Source organism: Echinops telfairi, unplaced genomic scaffold (assembly GCF_000313985.2).
Source record: "Echinops telfairi isolate 266 unplaced genomic scaffold, ASM31398v2 ScPeMD7_443;HRSCAF=831, whole genome shotgun sequence".
NCBI lineage: Eukaryota > Metazoa > Chordata > Mammalia > Afrosoricida > Tenrecidae > Echinops > Echinops telfairi.
In genome coordinates this window covers 59,507,833-59,521,024 of record NW_022104341.1, presented here as the reverse complement: position 1 = coordinate 59,521,024, position 13,192 = coordinate 59,507,833, and the positions used below count along the sequence as shown (strand labels likewise).

The following is a 13,192-nucleotide window of genomic DNA, read 5'->3' as shown; positions in this document are numbered from 1 at the left end:
CAGGACTAGATGACACGCAAAAGCAGCAGGGAGAGTGACCAATAATCGATTGTGTGTAACAATGTCCGCTAGAAATAAGAGGAAACAAATAGTGGTGATGCATGCACAACAGAGTGACCAATAATCGATTGTGTGTAACAATGTCCACTAGAAATAAGAGGAAACAGATAGTGGTGATGCATGCACAACAGAGTGACCAATAATCGATTATGTGTAACAATGTCCGCTAGAAATAAGAGGAAACAAATAGTAGTGATGCATGCACAGCAGAGTGACCAATAATCGATTATATGTAACAATGTCCGCTAGAAATAAGTGGAAATAAATAGTGGTGACGTATGCACAGCAGAGTGAATGAGGTTTTGCCACCAGATGCCACACTTGACGATGGTTAACATGGCAGGGCCAATTTATGTTGTATGTGTTTTATCACGATTTTTAAAAAGGAAAAATAAATGGGTGTTATGAAGCAAAGCAAAAGTAAGATGAAATGAGTTTAGGTAGGGGGTTTAGTTAGGGTAGGCAACAATGATCTTTCTGAGGAGGCACTTGTGAGAAGGCTCCTGCACGGAAAGGGGGAGAATATTCCAGATAAAGGGATGCCTAGAGAAGTGAGCCCAGTTGGTGGCTCAAGAAACAGCAAGGCGGGCGCCAATATGTCTGACGGGAACAAGAGAGATTCACAGGTTTTGTAGGGCGCACTTAGACTGTGAGGTTAAGGATTTTATTTGGCACATATATTCCTATAACCTAAAAGTGATCAGATGCAGAAGACTGACCGGGAAAAAAAAGCATTACTAAATTGCAATAATCTTGAACAATGATAATGCTTTCTAAAATGATCAAGAATATACTATTATCTTCCTCTTTCAATTTTACATTTTTAAGGACATTACATATTTTTTAACATAAAACAATACTTTTATTTTTGTATCGTTGTTGTTAGGAGCCGTCCAGCCCGCTCTGCCTGGTCCTTCACCGCCCGTCCGCACAATTGGTGCCAAATTGCAGTTCATTGTTGCATTCATGGGTCTATGCCTTTTGTTCAGGGTCTTCCTGTGGGCTCACCCTCTACTTACCAAGTATGATGTCCATCTCCAGGGACCAGTCCTCCTGATAATATCCCCAAAGTACACGACAGGAGGCCTTGCTATCCTTGATTCTAAGGAGCATTCTGGTTGTACTTCTTTCAAGAGATCTTTGTGAATTCTTTTAAACAGTATATTCATTATTTAGCTTTCACATGCATGTGAAACTGTTGAAATCCATGGCTTGGGCCAGGCTCACCTTAATCCTCAAAGCGACACTTTCATTTTGTAGCATTTAAATGTCTTGCAATGTCTTGACTGCCGCTTCCATGAGTGATGATGATAAGGGAGCCAAGTCAAAAGACATCTTTGACCATTTCAGTATTTTATCTCTTGACCATGATGTTGCTCATTAGTCCAGTTGTGAGGGTTTTTGTTTGTTTGTTTTTGACTGTCGGGGTGTAATACAGGCTGAAGTCTTTGGTCTTCGTCAGTAAATATTTCAAGTCCTTTCCACTTGAACAGGAAGGTTCGGTCACTGTGGGTCACGGGTTGCTCACGAATCTCCTTCAGTCTGGTGCTGCAGTCTTCTTCATAAAGTCCAGCTGCCTGGGTTATTTCCTCACCACACAATTTTATATTTACACTGTTATGCGGAAAGTTATTAACTTTTTCTTAAGCTTCTGAGATTTGCGAATTGTATTTCTTTTTCAGATGATATTGATAAACACCAGAATGATGCAGGTCTATATGTAATTGTGCCAATAATTATTTCCGCTTCAGTCTTACTTCTTGGGACATTGTTAATATCACATCAAAGGTATTGTGCTTGGTGTTAAGAATATTTATGGCAAAAGCTCTTGAATTTAAACTTAAATTTTCCATCCAAATCAGAAAAAAGTGAGATATTCTAAATATTTCTAAATGTATTCAATATAAAATTTTTAAAAAGGCCTGCTTTTGGAAAATGGCTAAGATAACATAAGCCTTATGGAAAATTTATTTTTTAATATGTATAATTTCAAGGAATAATAGTCTTACAATGGGCAGTATGTGTTTTGAGGTAGCAAAAATGGATTTTAGAGTTCTGCAATTTGGGTTGAGGCCTCTTAGTGGTTAATATTGAACTGGAATACTGAATTTATTTGTGAGTCATAGACATTCTGTTTTTTAAAGATCAACACAGGTGGCTACAGTCTGGTTTATCAGCCAAGTAACATTGAAATGTCTGAAAGTTGTATGACATCACTCATTGCCGAGCTATAGGAACCAGTGATATCATTTCACATATGTCTTCTCTCTATAGACAATTTTGTCCTTTAGCAAAGAAGAGGAGAAAGTTATTTTAGAATTCAAATTCATCAGCCAGCCAAGTGAGCTGAGGGGGGCACATTAAGCTGAATTGTTTACAAAAACATTTGCAGGTCATTGAAAAGATGTATATTAATTTTTTTGAGTGCATTGTTTAGCCCAGTGCCTGGATGATAGCTTTCAGTAAATCTTGGCTATTCTTGTGATTTTTAATACTTCTGTCAATCTTGAATTTTAAGGAGTCCTGCTGGCACAGTGGCTAAGTGTTTGGATGTTAAGCAAAAGATTGGTAGTTCCAACATGCCAGACCCTCCCCAGGAGAACAGACCTGATACTCTGCTCCTGCAGATGTTCTCACTGCCACCCAGTGGGTTCCAATTCATAGGGACTCTGTGGACAGGGGTTGGGGGGGGGGGGAGGGGACTGCCCTGGGGACTGCCCCTGTGGGTTTCTGAGACTGTAACTCTTTACAGGAGTACAAAGCTGCATCCCCCAGAGCAGCCAGTGGCTTTGAATTGCTTTGTGATTAGCCGCTCAACACATAACCATGAGAGGAAACCCTGTGGGGCAGTTGTATTGTTTTATCGGATAAGTATATCTATATCAGCTGTTTTATTATTTTTAATCATTGTGTTGTTCTTTAATACTTGTTTATTCTTTACAGAATGAAGAAGCTGTTTTGGGAAGATGTTCCAAACCCCAAGAATTGTTCCTGGGCACAAGGACTTAATTTTAAGAAGGTCCTTTTTTTAAATAAATATTTTGAAAGGAAAAAATGCAAAATACTTAAAATTATATTTTTAGATGACATATCACTTCCAGAGCCTTAACTCTTTTAAAGTTTAAAAGTTCTTGATGAAATCCATTTCAATGAATCTGTTGAACAGACTCTATACTTTTACAAAAAAATTAAAAGCTCACTGTTCCTGAATTGATTCTGACTCATAGTAACCCTAGTGAGAGAGACTTCAGTAGCCAGTTTAATATCTGTGGAGTCCTTGTGGCGAAGTGGGTTACATGTTGGGTGGCTCCGCACAAGGTCAGCAGTTTAACTCAGCAGCCGCTCCCTGGAACGTTTTAGTCTCACCTAGATTTCATGTCTGAGAAGCCCACCAGGGCACAGTTCTACTCTGCCCTGGAGGGCAGCTGGGGCTCAAGATTGGCTCGATGGCAGTGAATGAATGTAGTGTCTGTGAGTTGACAAGCCCATGACACCCTTCTGTGTTGAGTAAATGATAATGTGAATATTAGAACATTAAAGGTCAAATCTGATGAAGAGAATATCATCTAGACACTTATTTTTGGTATGAAATGGTTTATTTGTAGGCAACACAGTTTGAATCAATATTCCAAGCTCTACAATCATTTGGCAGTTATTTAAATGTATTTAAATAATACCATTTTCAAAATATATGAGTAATCCTATCTTCAAGTACTGCAATTTTAAAAATGCTGTTATTACAATAACACATTTATACAGATAGTTCCATTCAAATTAAAGGACTTTTTAGAAAATAAGTTGACTAAGATAAAATAATTTGTAGTTATTTCTATAATTTCTCAAAAGTCTCTAGGGTTCACCAAATATTTATTGATTCTAATAATTTTTCATGAAGTGAGGTTGATCTCCTACAATAGACTTGGTAAAAAATATAATTTCATTTTCATGCAAAAACATGTATGCCATTTTATAAACCATAATCACTTGGAGATTACTTTTAAGCCACAAGATTGCATCTTGTTATTTATTCCCCATCATCTGCTAAAATATCCTCAGCACTTTTCTTTCAGCTATCCGATAAAGAACAGTCTTCTTAGGCTAATACTCAAAGATTTCGCACTATAGTTTGTTTCTAAGTTACTTATCCAATTTTATTCTGTGACTGGGCCTTGATTATATCTTTCCCATTTCTATTCACTAATAGAGGTCTCTCATCAGCAGCAGAGATCCAGCCTTTGGCCTATTTTTCTGGAAACTTTTCTTTAGCAAATATAGCTGAAAACAGCTTATCCCACTCTCATTGTGTAGAACATGTTGGTGTTTCATTTCTTAATGATAGTGCCCTGGGTTCAAAGACTATGTTTTATCCACCACAGATATTTGTTGAACTTCTCTGACTTTACGATACTTTAAACTAGAAAGCTATTAAAGGATTGCCGATAATTCACAGTTGTGTGGCAATCAGAAGACACACTTATTTGTGCGAAAGTCACTGTGTTGGGCACTGCTGCATTTCGTATTGACTTTTACTCCTACTCTTAGTAAAACGAAGATAATAATGCTCACCATGTAGGATTGTTTTGGGAAGTTAAAGAAGATAATACCTATCCCATACTGAGGTCTCAGGAAATATTAGTTCTTTTATGATACATTATTATTTTGCATGATTATTCATTACTTAATTTGTGTGGTAGGCATTATTATCTCTACTTTATAAAAGAAAGCCCTGAACATTATCTTCAGTAGTTGATTGGGTTAGGATTTGCTTACTCATTTGTCTGATTCTGAGCCTGTGCTATCAGTCTGTCTTCTATAACATTGACTTTCTTCTTTTTTTCTCCCCTTGACCATGTCCCATAGTAGTAACTACACTTATTTTGCACACATTTATCTTACAACCTAGTACACATAAAGATGTGGATATGTAAAGTTGAAGAAAAAAAGTTGCAGGAAATAGTACTTAGTTTTGCTACTTGTCTTGCCCTCTGTGTTCTTTCCATTATTTTTATCTTGCATTTTTAAAATGCTGGGTGAAAGCCTTTAAATTGATTTCTCAACACACTAAAGTCTATGATTTACACTTAAAAAAATCATTGCTCTACAGCTTATTAATGAATGAATGAACCAGATAGTAATTAATATTGTAGTCAGCCAACATCACAAAATATTAAATTATACTCTTTCAACAAAAGAGGCATCACTCTCTCTGTCTTTGGACCTGGCACATGTGGAATTTGACATGTGGTCATTCATTTGGTAGAAATTTCACTTTGTCTGAGTCGACCCAGTCACATGCTCATGCATGTCCTCATCAGCCATGTACTTGTCCACGATACACCGTGGTGCCTCCTTCCAGTGTAAGAGTTGCTGGACCTTTTCAATTAATCAGGTATTTGGTACTCCCCTTTATCTTCCATTAGGAATTTCAATAGTAGTACTATTATAGTTATAATAATATCTAATAATAATATTATTTAAATCCTATGTTTTTATTTATCATTCATTTACTTGCTCAACAAGCACATAGTTGTATATAAGGCTGGGCTATTGACGCATTGTTTCAAAGTTCCTTATCATTTAACAATGAAGACAGTGGGATTGCGGAAATGTGTGTGACTTAACAGTAGTTAAAATGGAACTTGTCTTCTTTTGCGTCCTCAAAATAATTTATTCATGTTTAAAATGTACTCATTCACACGTTTCATTCATTCATTAGAGGAGCCTTGGTGGAGCAGTGGGTTACGTGTTGGGCGGATAACCACAGGGTCCCCAGTTCAAAACAGCCAGTTCACAGGAGAAAACCAGGGCTTTCTACCCCAGTGAAGAGTTCCCGTCTTGGAAACTTACAGGGGCAGTTCTCCCCCTGAACTGCCTATAGAGGGTTGCTGTGAGTCAGAATATTGTCAGGAGAGACCAATCCTTGGAGAAGGACATCATGCTTGGTAAAGCAGAGGGGCAGCCAGGAGGGAGGCCCTGCACAAGGTGGATGGGCACAGTGGCTGCAGCACAGGCTCAGGCACAGGAACCGTCGAGACGATGGCAGAGGACCGGGCAGTGTTTCCTTCTGTTGTGCGCAGGGTGCTGTGGGTTGGAACCGACTCCACAGCACCTAACAACAACAACCTGAGTGGGAACTGACTCCAGGGCAGTGAGTTGGGATTTGTTGTTGATTTTTTTTTTTAATGGAAAAGTTTGAAGAAAATTGAAAACAGCATTGGTGAGAAAAAGGCCAGGAAAGTGTGCCAAGGAAATTTGTTTATCACCACAGCGCACTTACTCATTCTTAGAGGGTAGCAAGAGCCGTCCTACGGGAATTTCATTGGGAAACCTTATCCCATCCACCCTACAGCCCTGATCTTGCCTCTTTAGACTTCACTTTGCTCTCTAAACCTCAAAGAATATTTCAAAGGAACATGATGTGAGTCCCCCAAGATACCAAACCTGCCATTTTCACTAGAAATTGAAAAGCACAGGGAAGGGTTAGAGAGAAGGAAACGCACTTTCAGACTACGGAGACCTGGATGAAGAGTGCTGCACCTAAATTCACAGTGGTCTTTCCTTGACATCTACCCTGGATTCCTCTGCCTGCAGCAGACCCCCAAAGAAGCAGCGCAGCCATCTGAGCATGCCCACAATACCATCCTTACAAATCTAAAGACCCTGCAGCTTCCTCCCTCAAATGGCCGTGATGCCCTTCCGATAGTATGGAAGAGCTGACACTGGTTTGAATTGCAAGCTTTAGTCCAAACATTTGTCTCCTTTGCGTCTCCACATGCATATGCCTGGACTCGGAGACCTATGTTTTACTCACTTAAAATATATCTTGAATTTTTAAAAATTTCTTGATTTGCCTACTATTTGTATGTAAGTCTGTGGGTAATTAGGAAGCAGGAGAAAGTATGGGAGCCAATCTCTATTACAGTGAGTGGAAAATGTCAAAAAGTCAAATGAAGAATACATTTTTCTATAGATTTTTGCTTGGAATATTTTTTAATCTTGCTTTGTATTATAAAATATATAGAAAAGAAAAAAAATATATAGAAAAGATGCTTCTTTTTGCTCTATTTAGTTGTATAACCTTAACAAAAAATAGACATAGACCAGATGATTTCTTAGACATGTTTTCAGGCTAAAAAATAATCCATGATAATTATCTTGGTTCTTTCCTTCTTCATCATTTCAGTTCTTACCTCCTTTTATTTTGTGTTTTTCTTTTCACTACTCTGTTTAGTTTCTTGTTCCAAACTCTCTAAACTTGCTGTTGTTTTTCTTTCCAATTTATTTTTTCAGATCTTTGTCCTTCTCTTCTTTGAATTACTCTTCTTTTTCTTTTCTAGGTTAATTAAGACTATCTATACAATAGATGCCTTGAATATAAAGGCTTCTATTAAGAGAATGTTCAAGGTCACCTTAGTGCAAAATTTTGTTTTTCATAGAAAAGTAATTTACTGTGATATAAATGCAAGGATTTATAGCCCATAACTGTGCTGATCAGGAAATGTTTTTAGAAATATTTTGCTTTCTGAGTATTATTTAATTTTATTCTGCTTTCTTACTTTGTTTCATTTATTCTAAACAGAGAACGGACATTCTTTGAAGTCTAATCATGACCACTACAGACGAACCCAAATGTGTCAACTTCCCAACTGTAGAGTATTAGAAGATTTTTACCTTTTGAAGAAGGGGACCAAGTCTTAAGAAAGTTTTGCTGGAACTGTTGAGAACTAAAATAGAGTGGGATTATCTTGACTTGGAACTTTAAATAGATGTATAAATTTAGCATAAAAATATAGGTCTGGGTTCAGCTCTTTTTAGATATATGATTACTTTTCAAGTCATTTAAAATTTAAAGAAGTAATAGGATCTTATGACTTGAGGGTTAGCAGTTTTGGGCTCATAAAACATTGAAAACATGACTGTTGGTGTCATGGCATATCTTTTAGATATTATCAAGTAGCTAGTAGGTGACCTCTCAAGAGGGAACCCCAGAACTGCTGACACATAACTTTGCAAATATAATAACTTTTAGCACCAGAGTACAATGGAACTATTTCATTTATACATCTTTATGTCTAAGTTTTCTACCTTACATTCTTTATAGATACTAAATGGATCCATTTGGATATTCTTTTGCATGTTTTGTAGCTTTTATTTTCATTTAACTTTGGTCAATTTGAGAATTTCAATGTTCATTAGCTTTGAAAATGGCTTAAGCACTAATTTCCATTTCTACTTCAAAGAAAGTCAGAATTGTGGCTTGTTTCTGGTTACAGGGCAGGAGGACTTATCCATGACCTTACAGACTCAGGTCAGATTGACCAGATCAGGAAATAACAGCTTCCAAGCCAGTCTTCTTATGAAACTCAACCGCCCAAGACTTTTGGCAGCCAGGAGAGTGAACAGTGATGTAAGGAAGGGAGACTATTTTTGGAGCTTTTTGAAATAGTTCATACTGAGTTCAGGATTTTTCTCCCTTAAAAAAAAAAAAAAAAAAAAGGACCACCTACTGGTTATGAATTCAGTATGTTAAGGGTATTATTCAAACCAAGGCAAATTCTTTGTTTTTTTTGGCAAAGCTTTTGATTAGCTCAAATAAAATCAAGTTGAAGATTATGTCTAAATCACTTTTACTTGACTTTTATACATAGACTTAATTGAATGCAGAAAATAAAATAAAAAATTGGAGAAGAGTAGAGCATGTCTTTTTCCCATTGACTAGTAACAGATGTCAATGGGCTATAAGAAATCAAAATGTGAGGTTACGAAATGATATTTTTAAATTTTTACCCTCTGATTATGTAATCTGAATATGCATGTGTATTCAAGACTGTTCTAAAATCTCAAAAAGTTACATGCAGCCAGTGATTGAAGCTACTTTTAAATGAGCATATTTTAATATAGATTTGTGACTCATTGACAAATTGTAGTTCAGTAATATATGGAACTGTGACTGCTTATGAATTATTAGTGAAGTCTCCAATTTAAGTGCATTTGAATAAGTTTGATTTTCACCAAATTAATTCAAAATAGGAAGTTTTTGAAAGCTTAAACTATGCCACAAATATAAGTTAAAGACCTTATGTGCATCTGACCACATACTGTGATTTTTTTGTATGTAATTTTTGTTTTTATGTCAAAAGTATGTAACACATCTATTTGGAGGTCTTAATATATAAGTTAAGATTAGGCTGATTTAATTTTTATGCAAGTCAGTGTATATATGGTTAAATCTTTAAGAGAAAACAAAATGAGCAAAGAAATTTCCCAAACCTCATGGTCAGTCTTCCGAAACCAAATGGACAGAGCAGCAGTGCCCCTGCCTTTTGCTCCTGAGTGACTGAAAAGTAATATTCCAGTATTTCTCATTATTCCCTATTTTAGTATCATACCCATATAAGTCTACTCTTTCACTATTTAGCTTTAGATAGATGTATAATTTCATGGCTTTGGTTGCTAATATATTTCATTCTGAAATTTGAAATTATGCCAAATGAATTGCATTTTTCCATGTAATGCACTTTCCATTATGAAAGAATGCTTTGATATGTCATTATTTCAGGAAGTACATCTAAATTTGTTGTGTTCATCTTAATGTGAATTTTATACATTTAATTTTATATCTCACATGAATTGAATATATTTTCCATATTGCACTTAGTTTGTTAATTTCAATGTTATGTATCCACAATATTTTTTATTTTGCATGTATGTTTCAAAATGTTTACAATGTATGAGCTTAATTGGTAGCTGCTCGGCAGGGTTTTTGTTGTGATGTATCCACTGCTCTTATAAAATATGATGTGCATTTGTCTTGTGTGTTTGTCTTCATTCCACATGTGCCATAGTATGTATTTGATAAGAAATTATTTATAAGTAATAGCAATCTGACAGTCTGTGATCATCTCTCTCACCGTCATTGGTCCAACTGATTAATGCTTACTTTCAGGTAGTATAAACAAACTTTCAATATAATGTAAGACAGATAAGTTCATAACCCTCATAATATTTTGCCTTAGATGACATCTATGTCATGGTATTATTTTAATTACATTTGACATGTTGTCCTGGGGCTGTGATTTAATTACAATCTCCTTTTTAATTTGGGGGTGGAGCTTAAATGTTCAGGTTGGGGAACCTGATTTCAGGAGCGCTGCTGGCATAATTGTTAACATTCAGCGGCTCTTGGAAGAGTTGGGAATGTGAGCCCCCCAGCTGTTCTAAAGGAGGACAATATGGCAATCCAATTCGGTAGCCTTGGGAACCCTTTGGGGCAGGTCTCTGTCTGAGAGGGTCACTATGAGTCAGAATCGCCTCAATGGCAATGGGGTGGGTGGGGAGTCTAATTTGGTAGGAGACGTTAGGAATTCCTCAAGAGTAAAAGAGAACACTTACATTTACAATAACTTTTATAGATTAGGAGAAAATAATTTTCAGACACTAAGAAGTACTTTAATGCCATACATTCGTCATTGAACACATTTTTCCAGAAGAAGAAAGTCAAAGGCAAAGAGAGAGGTTAATAGACCTTCTCAGAGTCATAGAATTGGAAGAACTCAGACCTAAGTCGCAGCTCACTCCACTTTTAAACACTAACATGTTACATCATTATTTTTGATTATGATATTTAATATACCTGTTTCAATATAAGGAGCCCTAGTGGTGTAGTGGTTATGCATTGGGTCGGGATCCACATAGTTGGCAGTTCAAAACCACCAGCAACTCTGTGGGAGAAAAACTGGGCTTTCTACCCCCATGGTTAGTCTCAGAAACTTGCAGGGGGTCGCTGTGAGTCAGCATTGACTCGATGGCAACGAGTGCTTTTGCCTGTTTGTTTCAATCTAAAGCTAGCTCATTTGTGATAGAGTGTGCCCTTTATTATTAACCCCTATACACTCCCATTTCTTGAAGTATGCCATAGCAAGGAAAAAAATTGAACATTAAAATGTGTCTTTTCTTTTAGCCAGAAACGTTTGAGCATCTTTTTATCAAGCATGCCGATTCACTGACATTTGGTCCGCTTCTTTTGGAGCCGGAAACCATTTCAGAAGATATCAGTGTTGATTCATCATGGAAAACTAAAGAGGAGATGGCGTCTGCAAGCATGGTCTCTCTACTTTTGACAGCTCCAGTTCTTCAGAAGGGTTCTGTGTGTGTCAGTGGTCAGTGCCACGGTACTGGCCTCTCTGAGGCAAAGTGCAATGGGCTTACCTGTGAAGAAGAGAGCCCGAGCCAGCCCTCCGTCAAATATGCCACACTTGTTAGCCACGCGAAGTCCAATGACAGTGAGGAAGAGCAAGGGCTTCTAAGTAGATCTGTTAGCAGATGCTTCTCTGGCCAAAGCTCTGTGTGGAAGGATTCTTCTTCTAGTGGCTCCTGGGAGAGGGCGCCTCAGGCCTTTTTTATAGTATCAGATCAGCATCTCAATACGGTTTCCCCCCACCTTCCTTTCTCAGAAGGAATTGAGCTGTTGAAACAGGAGGGCAGCTGCCCTGAGGAAAACAAGCACAAAAGGTCTGTCTATTATTTAGGGGTCGCTTCACTCAAAAAGCGAGCAAGTGGCGGGCTTTTGACTGATGAACCCGGAGTGTTGTGCCCATTTCCCACCCACAGTTTATTCACTGACATCAGGATTTTTCAGGACAGTTGCTCCCAGTTTCTAGAGAACAACTTCAACTTAGGAAGTTCTGTTAAGAAGACGTCTGTTTCCTACATGCCTCAGTTTCAGACTTGCTCTGCTCAGACCCAGATGCTAATGGAAAGTAAGATGTGTGACTTGACTGCTTAATGTGACCTGAAAAACCATTTAACTTTATACTGTAATGAATCGTATAAAGCATAATAGATTCTTTGTGGTGGATACGGGACAGAAAAGGCAGTCAGAGCTGAATTTGAAATTAACGGTCCTTTCTCACTAGTGTAAATGAAGAATATGAGAAAACCATGAGGAGCCTAGCAATGTAAATGGATTCTTCTAATATCCCTCCGTACAAGCCAGACAGGAAGTCTCCAATCAGGGACATCACTGGCATAGGGGCCAGGGGGTGGCGGCGGACAAAAGGGATGCACATTGTAACAGGTGACACTGTTAGAGGAAGTCTAAAACCACTGTTTATATACATTTTGTGCAGTGTTTCAGTGATAACTTAGTTATTTTTAATAAAAATATTCCTCTAGGTAGTTAAAATCATATTTTGTAAGTCCAGCTTACATGTATCAATATGTCTACAGGGCTAACCATCTATGCTAATTAACTTTTTGAGTCTTCTAAAGTGCTCCAGACAAAATTGCCATTATCCAATTACAGTGAAGCTTTGAATTACCTGATTTGTCTGCGTGCCCTGTTCTTGTTGCTGCTGCCATTTTCCTATTTGCTGATTTTGTAAAATTTTCTGGTGTTATAGCTACAATTTTGTGGCAATTGGTATTTGTGAGCTTGTACCAGTTTTTTGTGTTGTTTTTTTTTTTAGGATGAAGTAGTTATTAAAGGAAAAGAAGGAGAAAATAAAAAAGACTTCCACTCTGTTCCTAATAATGCTGTAATTCAATGTGGAAAGATTTTTCAAAATTTATTGTTTGTATTCTTATAATCAAGAAATATTACATTTAGACAATTTAAAACCATCACATAATTCAAGGGGTACCCCCCCAAAAACCCTCCAGAAAATAGTACACATTTTTCTCACTAGGTGAGCATAGAACAACTCACTTTGAGTTAGTGCACCCAATGGCATCACCTGGGAAGGTTCTCTCCAGTCTCAGTGAATTTTTTTTTTTTGTCAGAGCAGTTTCACTCGAACCTCGTTTTTTAGGATGGCCAATTTAAGAGAACAATAGACAGCTGTGAAATTTTGTTTCAGGGTCTGGAAAACTACGGCAGAAACTGTTGTGATGTTGAACACAGCTTACAAGGACAGCGATATGGGAATAACTCAAGTGTATGAGTAGTTTTTCTCATTTTAAAAAAGGAAAAATGTCAATTGATAACAAACTTCAATCTGGATGTCTGTCAACTTCCCAAATGGAGGAAAATGTCAACAAAATTTTTGAACTTGTGCTTGAAGACCAATGTCAGACCATTAAAGAGATGGGGAAGTTATCTGGACTGTCTTAGACCTTGGTTCTGTGAATTTTA

General features: G+C 37.2%; 1 protein-coding gene across 2 annotated transcripts in view; it reads left to right on the top strand.

The window, feature by feature from the left end:
- The window catches only part of LEPR (leptin receptor), a 95,565-nt gene extending 83,428 nt beyond the window's left edge, over positions 1-12,137 (top strand). The window contains exons 17-19 of one of the 2 annotated variants that reach the window (XM_045291732.1): positions 1,743-1,848; positions 3,004-3,079; positions 11,021-12,137. In XM_045291732.1, the coding sequence (XP_045147667.1) occupies positions 1,743-1,848; positions 3,004-3,079; positions 11,021-11,845 (1,007 nt within the window). In that variant the 3' untranslated portion in view covers positions 11,846-12,137. Of the gene's footprint in view, positions 1-1,742; positions 1,849-3,003; positions 3,080-7,639; positions 9,866-11,020 lie in introns of those variants that run through there. The other variant, XM_004699363.2, reaches the window with a different exon arrangement.
- Positions 12,138-13,192: the final 1,055 nt, after the last annotated feature.